The sequence below is a fragment of the Xylona heveae genome (genome assembly GCF_001619985.1).
Source record: "Xylona heveae TC161 unplaced genomic scaffold L228scaffold_2, whole genome shotgun sequence".
Classification (NCBI taxonomy): Eukaryota; Fungi; Ascomycota; class Xylonomycetes; order Xylonales; family Xylonaceae; genus Xylona; species Xylona heveae.
In genome coordinates, this window is record NW_017264194.1 from 385,989 (window position 1) to 413,511 (window position 27,523).

At 48.8% G+C, this 27,523-nt stretch overlaps 10 protein-coding genes across 10 annotated transcripts; 6 read left to right on the forward strand and 4 right to left on the reverse strand.

The window, feature by feature from the left end:
• Window positions 1-474: 474 nt before the first annotated feature.
• Window positions 475-1,601, forward strand: L228DRAFT_243689 (hypothetical protein). The gene is made up of 2 exons (XM_018331745.1): window positions 475-499; window positions 559-1,601. Exon 2 carries the CDS (start codon window positions 603-605, stop codon window positions 1,458-1,460), a length of 858 nt encoding a protein of 285 aa, XP_018190492.1. The 5' UTR covers window positions 475-499; window positions 559-602; the 3' UTR covers window positions 1,461-1,601.
• Window positions 1,602-1,611: 10 nt separating this feature from the next.
• L228DRAFT_258437 (hypothetical protein) lies at window positions 1,612-3,944 on the reverse strand. The gene is made up of 2 exons (XM_018334085.1): window positions 2,647-3,944; window positions 1,612-2,543 (listed from the first exon to the last, which is right to left on the reverse strand). The coding sequence occupies exons 1-2, from the start codon at window positions 3,819-3,821 to the stop codon at window positions 1,793-1,795; spliced, it is 1,926 nt and encodes a 641-aa protein (XP_018190493.1). The 5' UTR covers window positions 3,822-3,944; the 3' UTR covers window positions 1,612-1,792.
• Window positions 3,945-4,710: 766 nt separating this feature from the next.
• Window positions 4,711-6,885, forward strand: L228DRAFT_255058 (cytochrome P450 family protein). The gene is made up of 3 exons (XM_018333867.1): window positions 4,711-5,245; window positions 5,306-5,946; window positions 6,098-6,885. Exons 1-3 carry the CDS (start codon window positions 4,893-4,895, stop codon window positions 6,820-6,822), a joined length of 1,719 nt encoding a protein of 572 aa, XP_018190494.1. The 5' UTR covers window positions 4,711-4,892; the 3' UTR covers window positions 6,823-6,885.
• Window positions 6,886-7,527: 642 nt separating this feature from the next.
• On the reverse strand, window positions 7,528-8,754 carry L228DRAFT_236096 (hypothetical protein; the record flags this gene model as incomplete). The annotated part of the gene is made up of 1 exon (XM_018330792.1): window positions 7,528-8,754. One exon carries the CDS (start codon window positions 8,752-8,754, stop codon window positions 7,528-7,530), a length of 1,227 nt encoding a protein of 408 aa, XP_018190495.1.
• Window positions 8,755-9,123: 369 nt separating this feature from the next.
• Window positions 9,124-14,803, forward strand: L228DRAFT_217317 (hypothetical protein). Its single transcript, XM_018330151.1, has 5 exons — window positions 9,124-9,730; window positions 9,845-12,324; window positions 12,384-13,504; window positions 13,569-14,160; window positions 14,217-14,803. Exons 1-5 carry the CDS (start codon window positions 9,541-9,543, stop codon window positions 14,565-14,567), a joined length of 4,734 nt encoding a protein of 1,577 aa, XP_018190496.1. The 5' UTR covers window positions 9,124-9,540; the 3' UTR covers window positions 14,568-14,803.
• Window positions 14,804-16,727: 1,924 nt separating this feature from the next.
• Window positions 16,728-17,842, forward strand: L228DRAFT_258441 (hypothetical protein; the record flags this gene model as incomplete). The annotated part of the gene is made up of 3 exons (XM_018334086.1): window positions 16,728-16,917; window positions 17,362-17,563; window positions 17,685-17,842. The coding sequence occupies exons 1-3, from the start codon at window positions 16,783-16,785 to the stop codon at window positions 17,840-17,842; spliced, it is 495 nt and encodes a 164-aa protein (XP_018190497.1). The 5' UTR covers window positions 16,728-16,782.
• Window positions 17,843-17,983: 141 nt separating this feature from the next.
• On the reverse strand, window positions 17,984-18,756 carry L228DRAFT_243695 (hypothetical protein). Its single transcript, XM_018331746.1, has 3 exons — window positions 18,649-18,756; window positions 18,436-18,530; window positions 17,984-18,383 (listed from the first exon to the last, which is right to left on the reverse strand). The coding sequence occupies exons 1-3, from the start codon at window positions 18,743-18,745 to the stop codon at window positions 18,363-18,365; spliced, it is 213 nt and encodes a 70-aa protein (XP_018190498.1). The 5' UTR covers window positions 18,746-18,756; the 3' UTR covers window positions 17,984-18,362.
• Window positions 18,757-19,657: 901 nt separating this feature from the next.
• L228DRAFT_236099 (hypothetical protein) lies at window positions 19,658-22,991 on the forward strand (the record flags this gene model as incomplete). Its single annotated transcript, XM_018330793.1, has 4 exons — window positions 19,658-20,237; window positions 20,320-20,367; window positions 20,459-21,447; window positions 21,516-22,991. The coding sequence occupies 4 exons, from the start codon at window positions 19,658-19,660 to the stop codon at window positions 22,989-22,991; spliced, it is 3,093 nt and encodes a 1,030-aa protein (XP_018190499.1).
• A 966-nt stretch (window positions 22,992-23,957) lies between these two features.
• Window positions 23,958-25,553, forward strand: L228DRAFT_280233 (phosphotransferase enzyme family protein). The gene is made up of 2 exons (XM_018335766.1): window positions 23,958-24,194; window positions 24,267-25,553. The coding sequence occupies exon 2, from the start codon at window positions 24,400-24,402 to the stop codon at window positions 25,282-25,284; it is 885 nt and encodes a 294-aa protein (XP_018190500.1). The 5' UTR covers window positions 23,958-24,194; window positions 24,267-24,399; the 3' UTR covers window positions 25,285-25,553.
• L228DRAFT_58852 (hypothetical protein) lies at window positions 25,500-26,522 on the reverse strand. Its single transcript, XM_018336735.1, has 2 exons — window positions 26,368-26,522; window positions 25,500-26,313 (listed from the first exon to the last, which is right to left on the reverse strand). The coding sequence occupies exon 2, from the start codon at window positions 26,268-26,270 to the stop codon at window positions 25,716-25,718; it is 555 nt and encodes a 184-aa protein (XP_018190501.1). The 5' UTR covers window positions 26,271-26,313; window positions 26,368-26,522; the 3' UTR covers window positions 25,500-25,715.
• Window positions 26,523-27,523: the final 1,001 nt, after the last annotated feature.

Here is a 27,523-nt window from a genome sequence, read left to right on the forward strand (position 1 = left end):
CGCTATGGCCGGGAAGCAGAGACAGCTCCGCTAAGTAGCCCATCCAACTTCCAGAGAAACATCCCCAAACGCTACCGACGAGCTCGTCAGCAACCTTCGAAAAACATTCCCAGTATCGTCGAAGACCGAAACGACATGGGTCATGAGCGTGAAGATGGAGACGAAGAAGAATGTATGAAATACATTAGCTCCAAAGATCCTAATTCTATCCTTTACGTCCCCGAGAGACGCACAAGAGGCCGTAAGGATGACACGGTATCCACGCCGCCTTTACCGGTGATCCGAGCCGATGCTCTCCTTCATCAAATTCGCCAGATAAACACGGGAGTACATCTAATTCTTCTCGGAAAAGGGAGGAGGCTGAAGAAACCCGGGTTCGAAAAGATGCAGCTTGAGGATCCCATTGCGGGGCTGAGAGGCGATATTGCTCGTATCGCACTTTCAGTTGCTGCTTGGGCTCGTCCCATAAAAGCTACCGCCAACGAAGAGAGATATCTGAGTATGCCCCTTGTATCCGCCATCAGACATTAAGCTTCGACACCACTGACCTGAATACAGACAAAGGCGTTTTCAAACATACAAAGTTTACATATTCTCAGATGATGATTCAAGTCCTAAAGGCGCTCAACCGCATCGGTGACATGCCGGACGGCTACGTATCGACCTTTCACGAATTTGTAGATCAATTGCAACCAGTCCATGACCAAGTCATTCTCTTACGAAATCTTCTCAAGAGCATCAAAGACGAGGGCAATGAGCTTGATGTTTCCGAAAAGTCTGCCGATCCTGTCAAACACGTTCAATCCGAGGAATCGCGCAGCTCGCGCAAACTTGTGTCTGAACTCGGAACCGAACATACAGAAATAGTGTCCCCGAATCTACCAACAGATTCTGAACATAAGCCAGAGCCAGTGTCTGAGCCCGCTTCTACGCCTAAGCCTGAGACTGAGGCTGAAGCGGAAGACGCACCCGTTTCAAAAGTCGCGTCTCTCGGGATCGCGCCATTTCCTCCGCCAATTCTTCTTCCACCTCCAGTTGGGCTGCAGACCGAAATTTACAAACCATTGAACGATACTCCTATTGCGCCAGTGCCTTTCAGTGACCCAATTGTCTACGATCACTTCCGTCGCCCACCGACTCCACGACCAGCTAATTGCCCGATATGGAAATACAATCTCCAGGAAAAGGGCCTAGTTGATATACACGTCGGCCAGGCAGAAATTGACGCTTTTGCACGGGCATATCAGGGTATCAATGGAATTGAAATCAGTCTCCGAGCGCTGATTACGCAGTGCGAGCTGTTATACGACGAGTCTGGCGATGCAGCGGCTCAGTTGATCGAGTGGGAGAATTTGCTTGCGGATCATGAACATGAGTACAGACATAGACAGGCGATTAGCTCGAGCTCGGCTGGGGAAGATTGGCCAAGCGATGCGCCGAATATGTCGGAGACGGACTGATTCTTCATTTCCCTTCGCTTCGGGCCTCAAAATAAAAGTACCAGCATAGACTTTGCTTTGACGCTTGCTTTGCCCACGAGCAGATTATGATCAATTGGGAAGTTCAGCATCACGCTACCTTCCTTCTGATATTAGAAGAACTAAGATAGATAAGGTTATGGTAGAAATACATTGACTACCTTACTGAGTTAGACGCCGCTGGTATAATTGCGCCGTGATATACTCTATATCTCTTGGAATCCCCCGCGCATGCACCAATGCTTATATTGTATGGAGAGAAAAGGAAAAAGAAAAAGGTAAAAAAACAATGAAGTGTTAGAAGATAAGATAATCTAGTAATATCCCCTCCCATCACACCAACGTTCATCCCAGCCTGCTTCTCGCGACGAGCACGCCCCCACGCTGGCTTGGACTCGCAAACGCATTGCCGACATGGGAACTTGTTCGTAGAGTGCGAGTCGTAAGACGTCACCGCTTGGATCCCATTTATTAATGACATTAGTCTCTTCAGAGACGAAACGAGGTTTAGATGATCCATGAGATGCATGTGTGGCAGGTGGTACTATTGACCCCGGGGCCGACCCGCCACCGTACTGAAACACGGGGTCCTGGGCGCGGTCCATGATCGAGACAAAATCAAGCTGGACGACGTTGTTCTCGACGCCGGCATACAAGGCCGGGGAAGACGGGGAAGGAGAGGAGAGGGAATAGATAGGAGATTCGGCGGAGCGGCGGGAACCTTGACGGTAGAACGCGGGCCCGCGCGGGTTGAGAAACACGCTCCAGTCGCGTCGGTCGTGCTGCGTCTCGTAGTGCCAGTCGCAGCAGATGCCGCTGTCCGCTGGAGCCGGCGTAGGTGGGTTGCGAGAACTTTGATGCGCATTGCATGCGTCGACGGAAGTGGAAAAGTACGATTTGCCCCCGCTCATGCGCAGATCGAATACTTTGAGGATGCCGTGCCGGGCGGCGCCCACGATGAAGCGCTCGAGTCCGATAGTCTGGAGGGAGTAGACGGCGGAGGAGTCGTCAATGGGGTCCTGGTATTTGGCGACACATTGGGCTGGAGAACGCATATCGTGTAGTCTGTGTACTGTTAGCATGGGTTTGACAGATGCTGGATGATTCGTGTGAAGAGTAGGAAGGAATATTTAGAGGGGAAGAAAAAAGAGATGAGCGGAAGACTTACCGGCTTACACCATCGTACCAGCCGCTGAGAAAGAGATCGCCGGGATTCCCACCAGCAGGCGACGAGTAGTGAATGGGAGAAATAGGATATACAGAGGAAGCGCCGGTGGGGATATCGAGGGAATCAGTATCGCCATTGTCGCGGCTGGAACCGCTGCCAAATGTCCGCATAGGCCGCTGAACGACGCCATCGGGAGCCACTTCGTAGATGTGAATGGGTTCGGTAGAGGGACCTAAGCCGACTGCGAGCCGCTCGTTGGACAAGAATCGTGTAGACCACGTACGGCCACGTCTGTCTGCTGGAACGGCTGATACTTCGGCGACGCGGTTGAGTTCGGGCTGGGATGTGTAGACGGGGAAGAAAGTGATGAGGGAATCAGACAGAGAGACTGCGAGCAGAGGGTTGTTTGAGGGACTAATGTCTGCAGATCGAATCGGCTTGTTGCCTGTATTATAGCGAGTCTTGACGTTGTCGGTGACCTTTTCCGGGGAGAGCTCAACCAGCGATAGCTCTCCACTAGCTCGCCCGACGACAATATCCTGGTATCCGGCTGAAGTGACATCTGGGTGTCTTTGCGAGGGCCGGAGAATGTTGACGGTGGTGATGTCGTCCCGCCCATCCGCATGGCTTTCTTCTTTGTACACCACCCAGTCAACCTTACGATGATGTTGGTCAAAATGGTCAACTCGTTCATCGTCGGGCGATTCTTTCCATTTTTGATCCGCAGCATCACCAGAAAGTGTGTTTCTTAAGACGAGCTCCGCACCCGCACCCCAAGCTAGTATTTCCTTCTTGGACGCCCAGTTGTTCCCAGTCTGCTCTTCGCAGCTGTCAAGCACAGGCTGGTAGCCCATTGTCTGTGCCTTACGGCGACCACCCGGGCGTCTTCCATGGCCGGCGATTTGAGTCACGGATCCTGCTGGGTGAATGTATCGTGCAAGGAACGCTTTGCGATCCCAGTTCCGCGATAGAGTGGTCAATGATAGGGCTGCGTCTCTCCAGTAGGGCGGTGCTGCAATCGAGGGAAATCGAGTTTGTGTAAATGTTCGCCAGCCATCCTCTTGGACGTAGGAGTTGAGCCGTCGGCAGGTGAGGGAGAGGTGATAGACACATTGAGCGGATGGTAGATCGGTGACGATGTGTCCTAGTAGCTCAAACGGAAGGTCGGAGAGCATCACCGTGAAGGAGAGCGTGTTGCCAAACGTAGGTAAAAATCGTCGACTAATGTCAGAGCTCCATAAGCATGATGGTAAAATTTAAGGCACCTGGAAAATGCAATGTTAGAGATTCTTTCCAAATAGTTTTCTACTTATCATTCTGGGGTTTTTAGTCAATGAGAAACTTGCGTCATAATGCTGCGCCACAAGGGCCCTTGTGGCTGACACAAGCCACAGGCAGTTTGTTTACTTTGGCAAGGTGATTCTCCTTCAACCTTGCACAAATTTGAAGATGTTGAGCAAAAGTCAGCTGCATTGCTTTGGATTATTGCAGAGTTTTGTCTGGCTCTGCCAGCTACCAATTTCTCATTTTAATGGAAACTTAGAGATGCATCTTAATGGCGTTTGCAGATGCTCTAGCCGTCATTGTATTGAATCAGCTAATCTTAGCTATAGGTCTCCACTAAAACTCATCTTTTTCGGTTAACACTCATAACGAACGATAGGCTAGAGCTGCGGGGGTGTCTTACGTATACAATTTGATCTTATTAGTCCATTATGATGAGATAGTAGTTATCTAGCCCCCGTAAACCTTTCTTGTCCGCGACTCAACGACCGTTGATGATAGAGACCTGCTTCACCATGTTATCCCTCTTTCAGGGAGCATTTAAAAATCCTGTATGACTGCTCAAACAGAGAAAGAGAAAAGATTGGAATGGCCATGCTGCAATCAAATCTCCACTGCGACATGATCTAGTTAGTGGAGGGGTCGGCAAGTCTAAACTTTAACGGCAGTCACACTTAACTGACAAAGGAAACCAGATCCGATCGCTATGACACACGATAACGGCGTCAACCTCGTATCGCCGACCTTTGGGATGAGATAGCTATTTTCTCCACTTACTCCCCACATGACATGCAGCGCAATGAGCTCTCATGCAAATATATGTTTAGCCCTCGTCAAACCCCGCAGATAAGTGACCTGGTCTCTTTTACAATCGACTTCTTCTCTTTGATGCTGTAAAATTATATGTCCTTATTGCTTCTTCTTTCAATTTTCTTGGGGCGAATTTCAAATAAACATCCAACATGGGGTTCATGGCCAATCTGCTGACCCTGCGCTCTATCCCATCAATTGCCTTTGTTTCAGTCGTGTTTCTCGCATTGTACAAATATATCATATACCCGCTCTTTCTTTCCCCTCTATCTAAACTTCCAAATGCGCATCCCACTGCTCCCATATCTCCTGCATGGATACTCTACTGCCGTTGGAGCGGCCGAGAAAACCGCTCCATTCAAGCAGCACACGCCAAATATGGCCCGGTTGTAAGACTAGGACCCAACGAAATCAGCGTCAACTCTGTCGAAGATGGAATTCGGCCTGTGTATTCTGGTGGTTTTGAGAAGCACGCATGGTATCCCAATGTCTTCAGTAATTACTCGTGAGACTGCCTAATCTCTTTTCTGCATCCTTTTCGATATTGATGTTAACGAAAGGCCAGAAAACGAAACATGTTTGCTATGATGGAAAGCAAACCGCATTCGAATCGCAAACGAATGCTTTCCAATATCTATGCGAAATCGACACTCTCAAACTCTACGCATTTACATGCTCTCTCAGAAATTCTACTTTACGAGCGTTTCTTTCCCATATTCCAGAACCTAGCCGCCAATTCTACGCCTGTTGATATGTTTGATTTGCTCAATGGCGTAACCATGGATTTCATTACCGGCTACCTCTTTGGACTATCGGCGTCAACAAATTTTATGCAGAATCCAGACAAGAGACACCGATGCATGGAAATGTTTCACCATCGCGGAACAAACCTCTTCTGGCCGCAGGAATTACCAAAGTTTACCCGGTTCCTTGGCCGCCTAGGAATACACATGCAGAATCAGAAGACCTTGCGCATGGCAAACAGGGAAATCGAGCAGTTTAATATCGACATGTGCGATGCCGCAGACCGAGCTCTGGAGAGTAACAAGCAGGATATAGAGAAATCAGCTGCCGATGAACCAGTGGTCTATGCCCAATTGAAGACGGCCATGTCCAAGCAGCGCATCAAAGAGTCAGGAGAATTGACGGAAAAGGATTTCGCTGATCAAAGGCTTCAAATCGCTAGCGAATTGCTTGATCATCTTGGTATGCCTCCTATTTCTCTTTATTTAATTCCCTACTTCCATCTCCCGCTGCCGATCTCCCTGATCACTTTACTCCCTATATTGGCCTTCCCAAACCTTTCGAGTTTACACCATCTCTAAAATCGAATACGCTAATCTCTTATTTCTTGCAGCCGCCGGCCACGAAACCTCCGCTATAGCACTCACATACACCATGTGGGAGCTCTCCCAGCGGCCGGCGCTGCAATCGAAGCTGCGCGCCGAACTTTTGACTCTTTCCCCTAACCTCGTTCTTTCTCATCCTTCCGACCCGTCACATCCCCCTTCCCCCTCCTCATCTTCGTCTTCACCTGCGCGACCAATCCCGTCTTTTAAAGATCTCGACACCCTTCCCCTCTTGCACGCCATACTATACGAGACGCTGCGCCTTCACCCCTCCATCCCGGGGCCCCAACCCCGAGTCACCCCTCCCAGTGGCACCAGCCTCGGCGGCTACGCGGCCATCCCAGGTGGCGTCCGGGTCAGCGCCCAGCCCTACTCGCTGCACAGATGCGAGAATGTCTTTCCCGAACCAGAGAAATGGTTGCCTGAGCGGTGGATGGAAGCGCCGGACTTTGAGCGAAGCGAGAAGAAAGGAATTGAGGAGGATGGCGACGAGGAGGCCGGCGAAAAGGTCTCGATTCGCGAAAAAGAAAAATATTTCTGGGCATTTGGCTCCGGCGGGCGAATGTGCGTGGGGTCCAACTTTGCGATTCATGAAATGAAGCTCGTTCTCGCCAGCGTTTACTCAAACTACACCACGACAATTGTGGATGATACAGGCATCGAGCAAGGGGATGGGTATACCACTGGTCCTGTGGGCGGGAAGTTGGTATTGAAGTTTGATGCTGTTGTGTGATCATAATCTCAGATTATATGTATTATTATAGTAACTTTGAAATGTATTCATTAAATTGGATGGTTGCTTTGAAAAGAAATATTTTATTCTATTCTATGGAAACCGGATATCTGACTCTTTAAAAGATGATTTTCGACTCCAGGAAATGTTGTTGTGTGAAAGGTTGAGGGTATTGTCTACAAGAAAGTACATTCTTGAGAAGATCTAAGGGAAAAACTCGTCTCGAATTAACAATGGAACAAAGGTCTCTTCGATATCGCTTGAACGCGTAGAAGAATATGCAATTCTATCTAGCAGGGAAAACGCGAATGACGAGGAAATGTGAATGACCGATGCAATGAAACCAAGCAACTGGTGATGACCAGTCCGTCGGTGTGTCGGCCACCATGCATGCCGCTGATGAACCCATCTTGTCGTTGTAAAGTTGTGTTGTATAAGTATTGTCCGCCGAAACCAAATCGGAAAAAGGAGACAGAGGATTTGGAAGTAGGCGAAAATGTATTTGAAACGATCCGAGAGAATAGAGATCCTTAGAAAAACGGGTAATATAGAAGAAAAACTTTTGTCCATGTGACCTGTCGCAAATGTATCTTATCCCATCAAACTCCCTCAGTAGGCTCAGTTGTCCATGTGCAATCATAGATGACACTTCTCGACTTTTCCCCGTTTGTATTAAGTGATTATCAATGGCATCAAACGGGACCTTTAATCCTCGAACTTGAAGCTCTTGCCACCGCTGGTGTCGATGATGCCGCCACGGTAGCTTCCCCGCTTCTTCTTGTTCTTCTCCTTAGTGAAACCTCTGCCGCGGGTGATGATCAAGTCCTCGTGTGCCCTCTGGGCGTAGTCGTAAGGAATGAACGCGTTCGAGGAAAGCTCAGGGTGGACCTCGACGTCCTTGGGGATTCGCGAGAAGGGCACGTTCTGTTTCCTGGCAACCTTGGCTGCATTGGGGGTCACCGCGCCAGAGGAGACGGGAGAGTCGGACCGCTTGCGCTTGTTACCTGCCTCGGCGCTGCTGCTCGTGTTGGTGGTTGAGGCAGCGGACGAGGAAGTGGTGTTCTCGTCCTTGACGGTGGCGCTCGAGTCAGAGTCCGACGATGAGCTGGTCTGCTTGGGCTTGGGAGCGGGCTTGGAGGGCTTGGAGGGGGTCTTCTTGGTGTCATCCTCGTCGGAAGATGAGGAGTCAGAGTCAGAGTCGGAATCAGAAGAGGATGAAGAAGAGTCGTCAGATTCTTCGGACTCGCTGTCACTGTCGCTCCCGCTTTCGCTTCCGCTGCTGCTGCTAGAGTCCTCGCTGGAGGAAGATGAAGAGTCGGAGTCGGAGGAATCGCTCTCTTCAGATTCAGAGTCAGATGAGTCGGATTCGGACTCGGAAGACTCGGAGGAAGACTCGGATTCGGAAGATGACTCAGACTCAGAAGAAGAGCTGGAAGAGGCCGCCTTCTTCGATTTCTTCTCCTTCTTGTCTTTCTTCTCCTTCTTGGGCTCTGCCTCGGACTCGCTAGAAGATTCGCTCGAGGATTCAGAGGTTTCCTTCGACGAGGAACTGGAAGAGGCGGAAGAGCTCTCGCTGCTAGAAGAAGCATTGAAGATGTCCAGCAACTTGGGTGCTTGCTCAACCTGCTTGGAGTCCTCTTCGGTCCAGCCCTTCAATTCGGCGCGGGCAGACCGCTCGGCGGCGAACAGGCGATGGGTGGAGTCGAAGCCGTATTCAATCAGAAAGGCGGAGACAATATCCAACAGCTTAGCTGGGGGTGCAGCCTTGGCAACATTGAGGTCATCGCGGAGGTATTGGACGACACGCTGACGGTCAGCGTCGTCGCCTTTCCTTACTTTGGCGTCCTGTGAGAAGATCCAGGCGGGTGTGGGAACCTCCTTGACCGCCTTCTTCGTAGACTTTTTTTCGGAAGTGCTTTTCTTTCCAGCCATTGTCGCTAGAGATCCTCGAATCGTTGCGTGATGAGAGGAAGAAGCCTGAGCGGCAGACGTGAGCAGGGAGAGAGCAAATCTGGATGGAATTGGAAAAGAAGAAGAAGAAAATCACAAGATTTGCCCCGGGGAAAATCAAAATAATTTTGTGTTGATTTCCCGTACAAGTTTAGCCTTTCTCGGGAGCTAAATTTCTTCGGGTCTAGATTGTCTTGTAGGAGGTCTCGCGGTAATTACGACAAGGTAGGTACGCCTGTCGTGCAGTAATTCTCTCCGGACACTCTAGGATGGCTACGGTTGCCATGACTGACGTAGTGATGCAATCCGTATCCCGACCACTCTCTCGAGGGAACGAACTTTAGCTGCTCACGGACGACGAGACCGGATGATACGTTCAAGCTGAAAGTCCTGGTAGCTAGAAAGCTTTAGGGTAATTGCCTGGAGCTCCTCCTTTCACGTCAGGCTCGGCAACCCCGACATTTTCAACTATATACCCTGAAACGAATTGCGACCCTGTTACACGGCCTGTCTTCTAAGCTAACGCTGAGCTCAAATAACACATCCATTGCACTTCGCTCAACGTCAAGATGGTCGAAACCCCGATCGGAACGCAGTGAACCTATAATATTCAGCTTCTTCTCTGTCGCACACGCCAAAAAGAATCCAGGCGAGTTCCAAACACGCCACTCGTTGGCAGCCACACTCGCAGCACTTGGCTCGTCAATTCCTCAAGTTGTATAACCCCGGCTTTGTTTTCGTCTGGTGGAAATTCAGAGGCCATCGAAGATGAGCGCCGGTACTCCTTCTCGTGGTCTGCGGACCCAAACCCAGGGCCAACCTGCACAAAGCAGATCTACGGATCGAGCCAATGGCAGTACTCCCACTTCAGCTACACCAAGCCGGGCGGAATTGTTTGAAGATGAGAAAGAACGCATAAAATCAAGTTGTTTCTGGAAGAAAGACGAGGATGAAAATTGTTCGTAGCCTCCGCCCTTCAAAGACAAGGCGCAAACCCCGGAAGATCTATATAGCAATTCGGCTTGTTGAACGCTCTGGAACGCAGGCATGCTAATGTTTTGACTGTATACAGTACTCGAGTCATATATCACGCACATCAGAGTCATCGAAGATGCAATGTACCCATCAAGCCCGCCGCCTCCGGACTCCGCTCCGCAGAACAAAAAGCCTCGTATTATAATTGTGTCAGTGAGAAAATCCGGACGCGTGAGAATGCACAAAGCTCGAGAGAACGCCAATGGCTCCTTTTCGATTGGGAAAACTTGGGCGCTGGACGAGTTGACAGCCATTCAGTCCTATGGCGGCCCTCCGGCAGCAGATCCTAGAGAAGAACAGCACCGACAATGGGCGAGTGATTTGGGGTTTCTCGTGACAATTGTCAAACCCTACTATTGGCATGCCACTACCGGTAGAGAGAAGGACTTCTTTGTTGGAAGTTTGGTCAAGATATACAAAATGTATACCGGCGGAAAACTCCCACAACTGATTGGATTCGGGCAACAGGAGATGGTAAGGCTCCACAACCAACTGGGAACAAGCCCTCGACCAAGCCCTGGTCCCAGTGATGGTGCATCACCAACGCCTTCTCCTGTCGCGACAGCGGCGCCTCCATCGATCATGTCACGGCCCTCTCCAGTGAAGAGACCGCTTCAGGAATCCAGCAATCAGCGGCCTTCCAGCCGAGATCAAACACAGCAGCTACCCCCGGCGTCGAGACAATACGCTTCTCAGGGAGGATCCACGCAGCAACGACCGCCGAGTCGCGACCAGAAACAGCCTGTTCCAAGGCCATATCCAGCCCCAGAAGCTTCCACGATACCGCAACCGCCCCCTGGTCTTGATCAAGCAGCGTCTCCGCCACGGCCTTACCCAGTTCCTCCACCTCTATCAACCCATCGGCCGTCAGGTCATGATCACGCACGTTCTCCTGGAAAGCCTGCGTCACAGGAATCTATCACAAAGCGACCTGGTAGCCGTGACCAAGCTCGACCGTTGCCTCATCCAATTCCATCGCAGGATGCGAGCGCTCAGCGGCCTCGTAGCCGTGGCCAAGATCAGCCAGTTCCGACCCTCCACCCGCCGTCCGGGCTTCCACCTGCCTTATCTATCCAGCAGCCACCGCCTCGTCCACGAACGCCTGAATCCGGGGCTCGTAAACCAGCAGATGCAACTTCGAACCTATCACCCCCCGTACCACCACAAAGTCCAAATCGCCAGAGGGGTAATGTCGCGAAACAGACTGGTGATGCGCTGCAAACGCAGACTCTTGCTCACAAGCGACCAGCAGGAAGCTTTGGCGACGGTTTCGGTCCTGTGCTTGTCCCTGAAGAAAGACCTGATACAGATGAAGTCGGCCCCAACACTGATTTGAAGTCGACAGCCTTGTCCAGACACGCCGCTCCCCTCCCGCCAAATGTTCCCACTTCCCCTCCATTTTTAGATCAACAGCCTCCAGAAAGGAAGCGGCCATCCTTGCAAGGCCCGTCTCACAGTGCCGGGCAAAAGAGCCTCGGTGGCGAATCTACAGATGTATTCCTCACTCCTAATGCCAGTCCAGGCGAGGATGACTCGAAGGCATCAGCGCCGATCTTGGACAGAACCGCGCAGGATGAGCCAGAGCCTGAAGCACATTTGGCTGAAGCGGAAGCCTCTCGCGTAGCAGCTCAAAAGGAACCAATACAGACCGCGACTGGCAGCGCAGCCGTCAACCCTACAGCTATTGAAAGCATGCCCTCTGCGAAGGAAAATCAGGCTCCGTCTGAGTCTAACACAATCAGCCCTCCTGTACCTCCTATGCCCACTGAGCCAAAAGAGGAGGAAGTGCATCGGCCTGGACTTGGGCCGATGATCAAGAAGAAGTCAAACAAGGACGTTGCTAGTGCTTTCCGCCGAGCAGCTAATGCTTATAATGCGTTCAAACCTAGAGCAGGTGGTGCCGGGCAGCGTCTGCGAGAGCAAAATGAAAACAAGAGTAACGAGCCCGATGGAATTACTGGAGTCGTGCCAGCACCGTCTCTTGCGCGAGTCGCCCAGCAGAATAATAGCAATCCTTCAATCTCAGAGCAAATAGCTCCCGAAGTACCCAAGAGCCAAACTGGTGATGCGGTGCCGGAGGTCAAAGTCTCGGACGAGACTACTAAGCAAAAAGACAGGTTGCCAGCCCCCAAGGCTGAGAAGTCAAGGACGCCTTCTCCAGATAAAGCAGCTGCAAAAGCAAAGGCTGCTGAGATTCGGCGGCAGAAGCGGCGTTCAGGAATGATCAAATACGTTGCTGCTCTGGATATTGACCCTGGTCTCCTTGAAGGTAGAACAGCCGACATCGATGCTGTCTTCACAGACCATGGATGGATGGGAGACGATCATCAGAAAACGGTCGATACTTTAATGGCAGATATTCGAAGAGATATTGCTCGTGTTGAGGCGGGGAGTTGGCTCAATCATTTGGATCAAAAGGATGAGCGCATTGAGGCCGTTGAGAAGATGCTAGATACAGCAATTGCGGAATGTGATGAACTCGATGGTCTGTTGACCCTCTATGGTGTCGAGCTTAGCGTAAGTGCGATCTTACTTCTTAGAAGGTGATGGAAAAATTAGACACTGATATTTTTCAGACGTTGAACGATGATATTGCCTACATTGAGGCGCAGTCCCAGGGCTTGCAGGTTCAAACTGCCAATCAGAAACTGCTCCAAGCGGAGCTAAAGCAGTTGCTGCAAACAGTTTCTATCTCAACGTCCGATCTCCAAACACTCAGGCAAGCTCAATTTGGTTCGCCCGGCGGACTAGAGATGATCGAATCCACCCTATCACTTCTGTACAAAGCCATGATTACTATTGACCCCACTATAAAAGCTGCTGGATCTACAACGGCTACAAGTGGCGGTGGTTACAGTGCTGAGATTGGAAATATGCGAGCTTTGCAGGAGCGAAGAGAGGGTTATAGAAGCGAAAGCACGAGATTCATGGCTAGATTCAAGCGACACATGGATTCAATGTTCAAGTTTGCCATTGATGAAGCGGCTCGAACTCAGCAGAATGGCTTCGATCCAAGTGGTGCGCCCAAGCTTGATCAACGCGCGTACGATCAAATCCGTGGCCTCCTGTGGAGATACAGCCCACTCCTCCTTTTCTCCCGGGAAATCGAGCCTATAGAATGGCAAGATGCGACGCGCTTATACATCGGACATATCAAACCAGCTTATCAGGAAAAGTTTCGAGAGAAGTTGAGCGGCTGGCGGAACTCGGCAAAACGGCCTACTGGGGAGGAGCTCGAGATTTTGTTCACAACCCAAGAAAAAGAAGCAGAAGGCCTTGCAACAACGGCACGTAAGCTGACAGTGAAGAGAAGTCAGACACTTGCAAGGAGTCTTCGCTCTTCTGGTGGTGATGGGGCCGGCGCGCGATTGGCAAATGACAAGTCGCAACCTGGAAAATTGCACGCATACGAAGCTTTCACGACCGCACTCGATGAAATGGTACCCATCATATTCCGAGAGCAGAACTTTGTTGTTGATTTCTTCCACATGTCATCATTGGAAGCGACCGAGTTCCCCGATGCAGTTGCAGCCCTTCCGCCAAACCTAAGATCGGGGACCGACCTTTCATCCAAGAAACCGTTTGATCCAGATAGGAATATGGCAAAGCGTGTAAGCCAAGTTATGCAAGAACTGTTCTCGTTCTGGCCTGGCGACGTTCAAGGATTAGTGGACTGGACATTACAAATGGATGCACTGTAAGTTTAGCTCCTTTGATCACCACTAGCGTGGAGTTTTCCTAACTCAAAATGGAACTTTTAGGCAAGGCATCGGACTTCTCTATGCACTCGAGCGAAAACTCTTGGACCTTGAAGAGAGCAATCAGGAATTCATTGTGCATACACTTCAGAAGGTACATGATCACCTTGTCAACCTTTTCACGCGCTTTGTCGATGAGCAGATCCGCGCCATCGAAGAGACAAAGGTTAAGATCAAGAAACGCAAGGGGGTCATTGCATTCATGCGAGTGTTTCCAAACTTTTCCACTGCAATTGAGAATATGGTCCCCCTCGTCGATGACAAGGATGAGTACGAAGTCACAGATATGATTAACAATGCATATCAAAGGATCAGCAGAGCCATGTTTGAAAGCTTGCGCGTCATTGCAAAGGAAGGCCCAACCGCAATGGCAGGTCATGGCGTGCAAGGGCAAGGTGCCGGTGATCCAGAGGATAAAGAAGCATTGAACTACCACATTTTATTGATCGAAAACATGAATCATTACCTCAACGAAGTTGAATCTCGTGATAGTGCGGTCCTTGAGTCCTGGAGGGAGCAAGCTGCTAGAGAGATGGCTGAGCACATGGAACTTTACATTGATGCTATTATCCGTAGGCCACTTGGGAAGCTTTTGGTGAGTATTTCCCATCCGTTCATAGATACTGAAAACACAGCTAATCATTACGTTAGGACTTTGTCGAGTCCACCGAAGCAGTTATCTCCGCCACCTCTGATCCTACATCTATCGCATCTCGCGCGTCGCATTCACGGCAAACGTTCAAGAAGATTGTTTCGTCCTATGACATTCGGGAACTTCGACGTGGCGTTGAAGCTCTTCGTAAGCGAGTGGAGAAGCATTTCGGAGAAGCAGACGAGCCAAATCTTAGCGCTGCTCTGGTGCAGAAGGTCCTCAAAGAGTGCGAATCGAGATACCTTGACGTGGCGGACCGAACTCGACGCATTGCGGAGACTGTCTACGATGGCGGCGCTGCTGACATCGAATGGCGTAAAGATGATATCCTTAACGCATTCAGGCGCTAGAACGTCAACGCCATTTATCATGTGTTTGGTGACTTTTAAATATCTTTTCACTCTGTTTCTCAAGTTTATACTGTTTGAGTGGGCCTGATTCTGCCTCGAAGCCCCTTTCTAGAAGGATCCTGGCGGCTATGTCATATTTTTCCTCTTGCAATTGTTTTGCTCATACCCGGATCGAGGTTGGGGTGCCTTTTGTAAATGTTGGTATGCCACACCTGTATGTTGCATTATTCCCGGGGCGTCAAAATTCTTTTGTATCGTTAGTTTACCTATGCTGTTACAATAACTTGCTCTCATATCAAAGTCCTCGTAAGGTGTTATACTCAATACAGTTACTATAGTCTCCTCGTCTAGAAAATATTCAATATTTCGACTGAGATCTAGCATTGCATCGCTTTGCAATCTACTGCCTTCTTCTTCACTGAGTTGTATCGATGGCGCGACTCGCGAGCAAGCCGGGACATGCCCCAAATTAATCGAACCTGAAGATGAATATTCTAGGCTGAACGGTATTTTTCAGGTGCTTTTTGTTAATGATTGCTTTTGACAAAATTCATTCCCAACTCGATGTCGTGAATTAGTAAATTTACCTCTCCTGCTTCACATGAATTTCGCCACCGGCCGTAGATACAAAGGGCGTTCCTTCCACAGAAGGGGGACTTTTTTTCGCTCAACAATTTCGGCTCCCGAGCTTCTGCTTTCCTTCTTACGCTGAAGCTCAAGGAATAAATATTGCATTGAAATTAGTGGCACCATATACCTTATAACCAAATGATCCGTACTCGATACTTGTTATATTATAAGATGCATTATCATCTGGAGGAAAAAAAGTGACGATGGGGGTTCTCCATCTCACTATCCCTTCTCGTCTGCTGAGCGAAGTGACCGAGATTTACGGTGATGACTGAAGGAGATTCGTTTCGATCAGTCGCAAAGACCTCCCGCTACCAAGGGACCTGAGGCACTATCATGACGCTGATATCCTTGTCGGGCCGATATGCAGCATGGGTAACGCGGCCGCAACACGAGCGGCTGTCGAAGATATCCACCCGTTAAAAATCGATGGGAGGCTGGGAGCGCACTCTCCCAATATGCAAGTCGGATATAAAATGAAAGCTTGGCAATAGCATATGGTCAAACCGATTGGGTCAATAAGAGGAAAACAGAAACGAGCTACGTTCTCTGGCGGAGTGTTTAGAAAGCGTCATGACTCATATATAATATTGGACGAAGCACATATGATCAAAAACTACTTGGGCCTACAAAAAGTTACAGTCGAATGACTAGCCTTGAAATACTCTCACGTTCATAAATATTATCTCGACAAGGGAATGAATACCAACACAAAATTCATATAGACATAGAAAAGGCTGGATAACCTTGTTGTTTGCGGCGCAACAAACGGATTTCGCCAGGCTGACGGTGCCATATTCTCCGACTTCATGGGGAAATCCATGACCTTCAAGGAAGCTTCGACCAGATAATGAAGGTACATTTCTAACCTGCTTCCCGCTCGACCAGCACTTTGAATTTCTAGCGTGAGAAAAACCTGGAGTTACAGATATCAAGTTTGGGTATTTTGAGGCGGATAACACGCCTTTATACACGTATTCAAAAGCAAAAGGGGCAACGCGCCAGCAAAAGTGGTTCGAAGAGGTCTACAGCAACACAGCCCCTGGATAGGGAAGGATGGAACATATGCATCGAGATCCATTTAGGACGGTCAAGTCGAAGGAGTTTCTGGGCACAAGGGTACAACCTTCGGCATACGGTATGCCAGCTGCTGCGCCTACCATTTGATTTAGACGTGAATCTGGAGAATGCTCTGTCACTAATTTTTTCTTTTTCCGGATTCGTCTTTCCAGCTAGTAGGGTGCTAGTTATACATGCAGCCGAAACAGCCAAGTCAGGGCTGTGGCTTTTTCTTTGCGCAGAACTAGCCACCGGCAGAACTATATGAGCAGACTGTTTTACCAAGTTGCAGAGCGAATTGAAAGAAGAGGATCTCCTTTGAAACATGGATTTGAAGAGACATTGAATATCACTTGCTCTTCCTTCTACGTGGCTCGAACAGTCCCCAGTGGCCAGAGAAAACAAAGTCGCAAGGAGCAGCCCGTGGCAATAGCTGGTCCGTCCATACCTGTCATCGATCTGAATATCGATAGCGGCTTCTTCCCGGAATTCTTTGGGCTACAGAGCAGTCTGAAGAGACTTCAATATGGCTTGGGTTACTCAACTGAGGGCCGACCACGAAGTCGCGAGACTCAATTGGGAATGGCAATGTGCCGTTGCCTTTCGGGAGCACCTACCGATCGATATCACTGATGAAAAACTCTATGCAGTCAAAGAAAAGGTGGAGCAATCCATTTGATTATCTCACGTCGGCCACAGCTGCCTTTGCTCATGGTCAGAGCCTTGCTCGGCGAGCATACCATATGTTTTCCTTCCTTTGATACTATCTCATATCGGCCATGGAAATTACTTTTCCTTATTTCTTACTCTGTTCCTTCACTTAGCTGCCTTTGCTCATGCCTTGAGATCATCAACAGGTTTTTCGGAGGCGCTCGGCTCGTGATGAGGGCTGTTCGACGCGACAGGCGAGTTGTCATCGTCATTAGGGTTGGGGATTTGATCATGATGAGGAGAATTCTTGGCGGGTGAGCTTGGTCTAGCCACGTACAGCACTGTCGATTCGAAAGGAAAAATTGCTAAAGCAGACACCGTCGCATTCTTCCACGACTTTCGGTAACCTGCCGTGTTTGCAAATATCTTTGGCTTTTCTTGCCATTGACCGTAGCATTGGCAACGAAGATTCCCGATAGCCCCAAACTTCTACTTGGAAGTGAAGGGCCCGGGTGGTGCCAACTCAGTAGCTCTGAACCAAGCTGTGTATAATGGGGCTCTGGGAGCAAGAGCTATTCACAGTGTTCACCAGCACGGCCGAGACGAGATAGTGTGGGATCGAAACGCCTACACTATCAGCTATACGTTCAACAAGCGTACGTTGAACTTCTATACATCTCATATGTTACCGCCCGAGGCAGAGGGTAAAAAGCCAATATACGTTACCCATCTGCTGCATGGCATATGTATGAGCACAGCTGGCGCCTTTCGGGATAGGCGCATCGTGGTATCGCAACGCCAGGGACTGGGCGGAGGAAATGCGAAAAAAGGCCATCGAGGCAGCAAACCAACGGCTACCGACTTGCAGTCCGGTGTGTATTCCTTTCGCCGACAAGGTTCATGGGGTAGGACTTCAAAAGGCTTTACTGGAGTGACACCAATTCAATAAAAAGAAAAGAAAGTCTCAGAAATGATGAACCCGACCATCAAAGAGAACACATGGGATGTTGAATGCGCAGGGGGTGTACACCCTTTTCCAACCTACTTGATCCGAAATGTGGAATTCTCAGCGTCAGCAGAGCCCGGTAGAGAGGAATTCAGTCAATATTGCGGGCAGGAAAATTGACGACGTTGTGTTGACATTTTGTATTCAATTGGCCACCTCTGTATCTTTGGCTTTCACGGCTATAGTGTCAAGTGGGGATTATCAAAGAGAATTGATTTGTTTAGCAAGCTCCACGCGCATAGTTGCGTTTTAGTTCTTCCTTTTAAGTCTTTTTCATTGTTGGGGCCAGGGATCTTGAGAGACAATAGTCAAGCAGTCTTGGAAACCGCACAAGGCAGGTACAATGCTAGTGTTCGCCATGTACGGTCAAAATCATAGATAAAATATCGATTGCCAATGCCTGTTTAAATGCAAACACACGTCCGATGTATAGGGATCTTCTTCCATAGCTAAAGAAACCGTTTTTCCATCTGCGCGAGTGTAAGCATTGGCTTTAAAACTCCAACATGTACAACAACCCACCTTCCAGGGATTGTTGAGCTCAAAACCCGGCGGTGCTTCAACGTTGTCTGTTTGTCCCCGCAGAAACCCAGTCAATCTGCGATCGCGTTCCATCACTGCAGAAATGTTTCCCATTAGTGGGTTGCATGAAATCGTCAAAGATCAAAACGACCGTACTTTGCTATCAGCAAGTTAGCGCACAGAGCTACGGCCAGTGTATGAGACAGATAGTACTCACCCTATCCCATTGATCAATCGAGTGACGCGGTCGTTTTCCGCCGTTTTGCATATTGCGAATCTTTGAGAGACCTGCGCCTGTGATGGCGAACATCTGGGTAGGAAATGCTCAGCATTTCGTTAGTGTTGGGATCGTGTGGATGGTCGGCATACCCCGAGCATGATCCCATATGGGAGCAGAGTCTCGAACGGAACACCCATAGTCGACAAGTCAAATCGGCACAATAAGTTGTTGATAATGATATTTTCGAAAGTTACTTTTTCAATTCCTTGATGATTAGAATAGCAGTATGCTGCAATGAGTTTGGAATCTAAACACAGCAGCGCGATAACGCTGATAACTAGTGAAAGGTGGAGGTGGAGAAGGGGTATCGTGGAATCCGGGGCCGAAGTTGTGTGAGGATCGTGGTTATGCGTGTCCCGAATGGGTTCTTCCGTGAATATATCCGGAGAAGCCTTGGCGCCACTACCACAAGGTCATTGGCGCGACTTTCTTTGGCAGCGACAAAGGGGGCACAGACGACGTGAAGCTCCAAAAAGCTCAACTTCAACCACCGCGCTCGACCACAATCAGCATCACTTGTGTGCGCTTTCACCGTAAGTCGCGTTGCGTTCTTGAGCAATTACTTTCAACCTATTCTACTGTCCTCCCAAGATCTCTTGTTTTACGGTCATCAAAGTTGTTGCATTAGTCAGCGGCGCTGATACGGAACCCTGCTTGCAGAAGAGCTCTACGGCGCGTCAGGGCACATGGATTCGCGTCTTCAGCTCTGAAAACGGTGTCTTGATAGGGGCTTGATTGAGCTATGCGCGAGATTTTGAGATTCGAATTGGGTCACGATTAGATACGGCATTCTCGACACGATCAAGCGAAGCGGCCCCCCGATGAAAAGATATTCGCGGCAGTGAGACGGGCGGGTTATTAATGCGGCAATCTACGCGCATAGATATCTATCATTGGACAGCGAGATATCAATCAAGCTGTGTGGCGCCTCTGACATAGAATATGGCGGCCGAACCTACGCCGCACCCTCAGCACGATCCCACGACAGAGGAAGACGCATTGGGTAGTGACATTGATGCCGAGCACGAAGACGATCCTATGCTATCAGAGCAGACGGCTGAGCAGTCAGATAGCGCAAACAACCAACAAGACGACTTGGAGGGCTCTGACGCTGACGCAGAAGGCGAAGAAATCGATGATGATGAGGGAGAAGCTGTCGGGGCTGTGAAGCTGCCAGCGGGAGAAGAAACGTCGGAAGAGGAAGACCAAGAAGACGAAGAAGAGGCGGTTGCGTCAGATGAAGACGAAAGCGAGAGTGGAGGAGAGTCGAACAATGAATCAGACTCAAGCGACGGCGAGTCAGATGCTGGACGCGAGTGGGAAGGAAGCGAGGGCGCCGATGGATCAACTGCCGGCGAGGTCGCTGATAATAATAACTGCATGTCAGTAGGCTCATTGCCCCAGCTTCGGTTCAATCAAAAAGTGCTGATCCAAAGAAACAGCTTCTGTGGAGCGGACGAGGAACATGATCCAAGCGACGAGTATGAAGAGTACCTTGCATGTGTGGTGTGCGGGGATAATGGTAAGTGAGGCGATATATTCTGACTTGTGACTTGTGGCACTCCGTTGAATGTGGATTACTAACCGGAGATTTATCCCTTCAGCCCATGGACAGTGTGCTCGAAATGCCGATGCGCTCGAGTCAGACGAAGGTATGAACCCCCGACAAGCCGAACAAAGAAATTTGCGATTTACATCAGTGCTCACAATTACAATTAGATGGCAAGCAATGGCGTTGCCCAGGTTGTGTTCAAGATGGTGCGCAGCCTGATAGCGGCAAGGACACGACCATACGTCGTCGATCTTTGGCATCCAACATTGCCAGAGACCTACTTCCCGCGCAGCGCGGAATTCTGAAACCAGACTCTCATTCCATGTTCAATAAACTTATAGTCGATGACGATCCTCTCGATGGCTCCCGCTTATTGCGCAAGCGAAAGGCTTCATCAAATGAATTGGAAGAGCCGGCCCTCGGCAGCAGGAAACGATTGAGGAGGCGATCCGATGACAACTTCAGCGCTGGAGATTCCGCTGTATCTGGAGACGAGGCGTCTAAAAGCATCGCCATTGCACCCACACCTGGGTTGAATGACGAAGCCACTCCGATGGACTCCATGTCACCGAGTATAGCTTCATCCAGGCCAAGACGATCGAGGAACTTGAAAAAAGCGAGCGTTACAATTGTCAAAAACACAAGATCAAGCATTGAGGTTGCCTTCCGTGTCGATCCTTTGAAACTTTCGAGAATATTAGAGTCGCGACGCAGAAAAAAGAAACGACGTGTGGTGGAACGGCCAGCTGCCCCCGTCGAACCTCAATATCCACCTTTACTCGCAACAAATTACATAACCCCTTTTTACGCTTTTCATGACCGGGAAAATGACGAACTGAAATCGAAACCATATGGCGGTATTTTGTCAGAAGCCGAAGCTGACACTTCAAAAACGTTACCGCAAGCGACGGATCGTGCTCGTTTTGAAGATGCAAGGCAAAAGGCAGAAGAAGAATGGAAGGTCAAAGTCGAAAATGCACAAGGCGAGCCTGAAGGCCGAGCATCGCAGAAAGTATCTGGTCCGCCAAGCAAGATAAAGTGTATCAACTTTGGTGGATATGAAATCGATACGTGGTATGCGGCTCCCTATCCTGAAGAGTATAGTCGCAATCGGGTTCTATACATATGCGAATTCTGCTTAAAATATATGAACTCGGACTACGTGGCTTGGCGACACAAGGTATGTTTCAAAGCAAACGGCAGTAGATTATTTCGAGCTGACAGGGCTAGCTGAAATGTGCTGCGAAGCATCCACCAGGTGACGAAATCTATCGCGACGGTTCAATATCTGTGTTTGAAGTCGACGGTCGAAAGAATCCTGTCTACTGCCAAAATCTCTGCCTGTTGGCGAAGCTTTTCCTTGGCTCAAAAACCTTGTATTACGATGTTGAGCCGTTTCTATTCTACGTAATGACCGAGTATGACGAATTCGGCTGCCATTTTGTCGGATACTTCTCCAAAGAGAAGCGCCCTAGTTCACTGAATAACGTCTCATGTATCCTAACTCTGCCAATACATCAGCGCAAGGGCTACGGTAACCTTCTTATCGACTTTTCTTACCTTCTCACTCGGGTAGAAAAGAAAACAGGGTCGCCCGAAAAACCGTTGTCCGACATGGGTCTTGTGTCATACCGCAACTATTGGAGACTGATACTCTCCTATGAATTGCTAAATCAGCGAGAAGCGCTGAGTATTTACGACATATCTGAGCGGACTGGAATGACAGCCGATGATATTGTTTCGGCTCTTGAAGGTTTAAGAGCACTGGTAAGGGATCCAGTGACGAAGACTTATGCTATGCGACTGGACCTCCCCTACCTTCGACAATGCATTGACAATTGGGAGGCGAAAAATTACGTGAAATTGAATCCCAAGGCACTAGTATGGACACCCTATGTCATGGGTCGCAGCAACCTGGCCCATTACGAATCCGCTCCTCTGGCAACTGTAGCGCCACGAGAAGGTGAGGAAGAGGAAGAAGTAGCACCAGAAGAGATATCCCAAATTGGTCAAACGAGCGCCAATGGTACTGTCAAAGAGGAGAGCTTCGGAGGATCAATCAACGGTACGACCAACGGCACAACTCCGGCTGAGGAGAAGACGAGTGCAGATATCAGCAATACTCTCACTCCAAAGACAGATGACGTTGCGGGGCAATTGAACGACACTGCGGGTCCTCCTGCCACGGTACCAGAACATGCATCAATACCGACGGATCCCAGTCGAACAGAAACTGAAGAATCAAAGCCTATAACAAACGGTATCCAAATCCCCGCCATTCCTCCTTCTCGCTACGAGATCTTCCCTCCGATTCCTGGATCTGCACGGCGCCGTCCTCACCGTCCCGCGCCTCGCAGTGTCCCTCGCACGGCTAGCACTCCCATTCGAAGGGGCAGCCGCAACCCGGAGACGCCAATTCCCGCGTCCATCTACACAATGCGTACACGCAGTAGGCTGGCTGATGTTGTGAATGGCGCTAGTGAAGGCGACGGTGAATCTATCAAAGAGAATGAGGATGAAAGTCATGAGAAAGCAGTCGATGAGCAGCTGCCAGCTATCCCTCTTATAAATGGAGGTCATGATCTCTCGAATCAGGCAGACAATCCAACAATCGCTGCAGCCCCGGAAATAGCAGCCGTAGCTGACAATGAGCCCAATGTGGATGCTGAGGGCGAGCTTGATCGGGACGCTGACGCAGAAGGCGATATCGAGATGACAGGTTGATGATCTACCATTTCTGCATTTAAGACCATTGAGATAATGAGTGCCCTGGCTCTTTGCATGGATGAACTTCTATTGCCTTTTGTTAATTCTTTCCTGCAAGCTGCATGGCAGCCTTCTTGGGATCTGGTCCGCCCCTTTTCACTCTGAGCAATTTTCTCTATTTGTATCATAGTCCTCTGTTCAGCTGGTTATTCCATGCATGGCGTGCCCAAGCGCTAATGTTTTGCTCATTTCCATATGTATTCGTTTGAGATTCCCGACGTCGCGTTTTATGTTGATCATTATGCCCAATTGCAGTTTTTAAAGGGATTTTCTGTGGGCACTGGGCTAAACTGGTGCTGTTGCTTCATTTTGCACATTCTCTTCTTCTTTCCTCATTTGATCTATAAACCAACTGGAGCAGTTTTTGACTTGCGGATGCGATTTTTCCAGCTCCGAGGTTGGCACTATTAGAGCCTCGGTTGAGGAATTTATTCTGGTGTGCGCCAAGCTAGGCCTCTTGAGGAGTTGCTCGATGTAGTAGATTCAAGATGGTATTAAATGAGAGATATCTTCATGCAGTCATCGCAGAGAATGTACTGGTGTATCAAATATATTGGTCGGAGCCGCTATCCTGCAGTTGCCGACGACAATTCTCTTTTAACTACCTAGGCATTTGCCTAATTTAAACGTGCAGTGCTCATTGATGGATTGCAGAGAGAATAAAGAAATATTTTGCTATTGATTGAGCTCTTGCACAGAACAATGACCCTGCAATTGCATTGAGAATGGCAGTAATAGTAGAGAAATGAGGTATCAAAATGAAAGCAAACAGGTTCTGGGCGTTATAGTAGGTAACTATTCCAGGTGGTACGCGCTGGCCGGACTTGGGCGGTAGAGGATCGGTTGCCGGCCCAATTCAGGTATAGCTGGAGTTGCGTTAATGCAGCTTTAGCCGCCGCAGCTCGCGTTAATGACAGTCTCCAGCAGGAATGCACCAAAGTATAATATCAAACGAGTCAACACCTATCGCTCTCCTTTCTTTTTGATATTAGATCTTTGTGAATCTACAAAGAAACTTTCGAAACAACGGATTTCTCTTCGCCCTCGACTCTAATTAAAAACAAAAACCAACCGTAGTACTGGACCAGCATCGGCAGCGGCGGTGGCGATATCCCATATGTGCAATGTCTGGTAAACCCCATAATATTATTTCTCTCTGAGGTACGTGCATTGTGCAGTTGGGTCAAGCCCATCGTGATGACAAGTAACACTGCCGACTAATTTGATGGAAAGCCGGAACAATAGCTCTTGCCAACAGCGGGATAGCTGAGCTCTTCTGAACAACAATTCGTTTGCTCTCCCGTAAAACATTCGACGGCGCAGCTGTGGATTTGGGGGCCTGGATCTCACGCCCTTGTATTAGACCATGATGGATGAATTTGATCTGCCGGCCCTACGACCACCGACTAAAACTACCGGGCCGTTCCCCCTGGACGGCCAAGATGTATCAACCTTGTCAAGAGCTCAGATCAAACAGGCGTTGGGCAAGGGCGCGACTGTGTATCATAACTGCTCAACGAGAATTGCACGAATCCACGAGGACGTGATTGTCAAATATGGTGCCGATGTCAATATTTGGGAAGCAAACAACATGAAATATGTCAAAGAGCATACTACAATCCGACTGCCGAAAGTGATCGATGCTTGGGAGGAGATTGATGACGAACAAACTATATGCTACATTGTTATGGACTATATTGAGGGTGAACTTCTGTCAGAGATATGGTCTGAATTAACGGAAGAAACGCGCTACGATATTAATTGTCAGCTGTCCGATTTTGTGCACCAGCTTCAATCTCTAAAAATGGACTCTCCAGGTCCAATTGGCGGTGGAATCTCCAACGGCGCATTTTTTACAGACTATGGTGCCGGACCCTTTGAGTCCAAAGATGCCATCGAAGCATATTTTAACGAGCGTCTCCTCGTATGCCAAGACTTTGGCATTGCTACAACACAGCCTCCTTTTCATGGTCAATTTGAGCATCTCGTCATGTGCCACATGGATCTTCATATCCGAAACATCATACTTGACGACGAGGGAAAGATCTGGCTTATTGATTGGACATTTGCGGGAATGTATCCACCATACTTTGAAATGGCGGTTCTTGTCAGGCAGGGTTGGGCTCAATATTTCCAGGACGCACTACGACTGCTGAAGTATGAACAGTACAATGAGGAAATTGCACGACTTATTGCAATCGGGTTTGCTTTCACAACAGGGGCGCTCTGTAAGCCTAGGGGTCTGAATTGAAGCTAGACAAACATTTAGAGTAACAAGATATTATTACTAATTTCATTGCTTTAGAGCATGCTCGAAAGATACCAAGTCATCAAACTGAAATGGGAAATAAGGGGAAAGGGCAAAAGAAAAGCAACACAAAATACTAAAAAATATCCCTTTGTATGTAACAACATAAGATGTAGCAAGTAATCGATCCTGTAAAACTTGATTTGATTGATTTAAAAGAGAGTGAAACTCAATCCAATATATGAAGGATTCATCCAAAAGCTGAACCACATTTGCGCAATTAAGCCATAACCACGCCGCCAGTCCCTACAGACCATAACAGGCAATTCAACATATATTCCGTCAAACCACCCTTTCCTAAATAGTGACGATTTCAGTGCTCTCATAGCTCGGATGCACCTGTTTCTAAGGGGTTTGATATGATTCTATAAAATCTAACTAAGGGCATAGAACCTTCCAGGAGTAATTCCCGTCTGCTGTGAAGTAGGAAGGGGCTGATGATTGTCTCCCCAGACTATTCCTAGGGCATTGATGGCGGCTTGAGTCTGTGAAGAATTTTGAATGTGCCCTTGGGATTGAAGAAGGTTGACGACACTGTATATCCAGTACCTGCAGCCCTGCCCGCCAGCATCGAATTGGTATTTGTCGTAGGTGCTTCTTTCCAGAAGTGCAATAAAGCTGCCAACAGTCAGGCTTGATGTATCAAGCTGGCAAATCTTGGAAGCGTTTGCCGTGTACGGATAGCCTTTAAAAGTGATTATTGGCGTGATTGTCAAATTCGGGCCCGAAGGAGACGGATCAATTCGGTATGAGTCGCGCTGATTGACACAGCAGAATAAGACCCAGTGGTTGGTCTGTGTGCCACTTGTAGAGCTTCCAGGTCCCGAAACGGGTGTAGCGGAATATGCGCAGGCATAAATGCAAATGATTGATTTATTGGCTGCTCCTGCAGCAATTGAAGGAGGGATGTATCGTACGGTCGACATCATAAAGTTCTCAAACAGGTAATTGAAATTGATCCGGATTTCCAAGCTTGGTAATTTTTTTTAGAGGCTCTTTCTGATGAGGAATAGATATTGAACTGACTTTGCGGGTCCATTTCCAGTTGAGCATGAGTAGATGTATTTATATTTCGTTCACGGTCCCAGACAGGAGTTATTAAGTGGATTCAACTTCAGGGGCTGCAACGCCCTCGAAGCCACCAATGGCACACAAGTTAAGGCCCTGCTGACAAGACCGCCATTCAAATCAAAAGAAACGACAGCCTGAAGTCCGGGATGTGTTGGAAGCCTAGAGTGTGGCGCGCGGGGAAACACATTCTCGACAACGTCGAGCCAATCGTGACCACTTCGAATGTGATAGAAACAACGCCCTTGGGCGCGTGTAAGTCGCGGATACACGGGTTTTGTGCTTCGAGATGAGAGTTTTGTGGTCTTATTTTCAATTCATAGACCAGGTCACCGGCGAAGAGAAAAGAGGGGGTAATTGACAGGGTTGGTGATCACGTTCTAGGCAGGCAAGGCTGAGAAGCGCATAACCTCCCTGACCAGTCCCTTTCCCATGAATCGATTGATATATAGCCTTCTTGATCAGTGGGGGGAATAATTAAAAGAAGGAATGACAACCTACCATTTTAAACGGGGTCCGAGATGGCTTGTTAGGCAACAAACCGTGAATTCTGCGGTGCTGTGCCCCCTTCATCGAGTTCATTAATAACTTGGGAACAACCGTGCGGCGGCGCAGAAGGCATTTTGCGAGTCACCATCATTCGTTGATTGAGGATTGAGTGCTGGGGCCCATTCGCGAGTGGCATCACTGTTTCCAGATAAGGGATCCAGCTGTAGAAGTTACTAAGCTTCAACTAAGTATAACTGTAGCGGAAGATTGAACTTACCTTGCCTGCTTGTGCCTATTAAGAGAAACTGGCTTAATATAACCCTGAATTCTGTTTTTTATTTTGATTTATAATTTTTAACTAGATTTGTTACCATTTAGCTAATAGCTTCGTAAAATTAATAGGACGTTCCGAGACTCGATATCTGAATAAATTGCAAGTTTTCAGTGCCGAGTATTGCTTGGTTCGTCATCCTGTACTGCCTTCGCTTTATCGTTTACTCCCCACGTCCCCCAGGAAGATGGATTGCGTACAGTGTCAACGCTCAGACATAATCGCCTCGAGGCATTAATCACCTTCGCCTCTAGTTGTCAGGTTTGCCCTCATCGAGTCGTCTTTGAGGGTTTG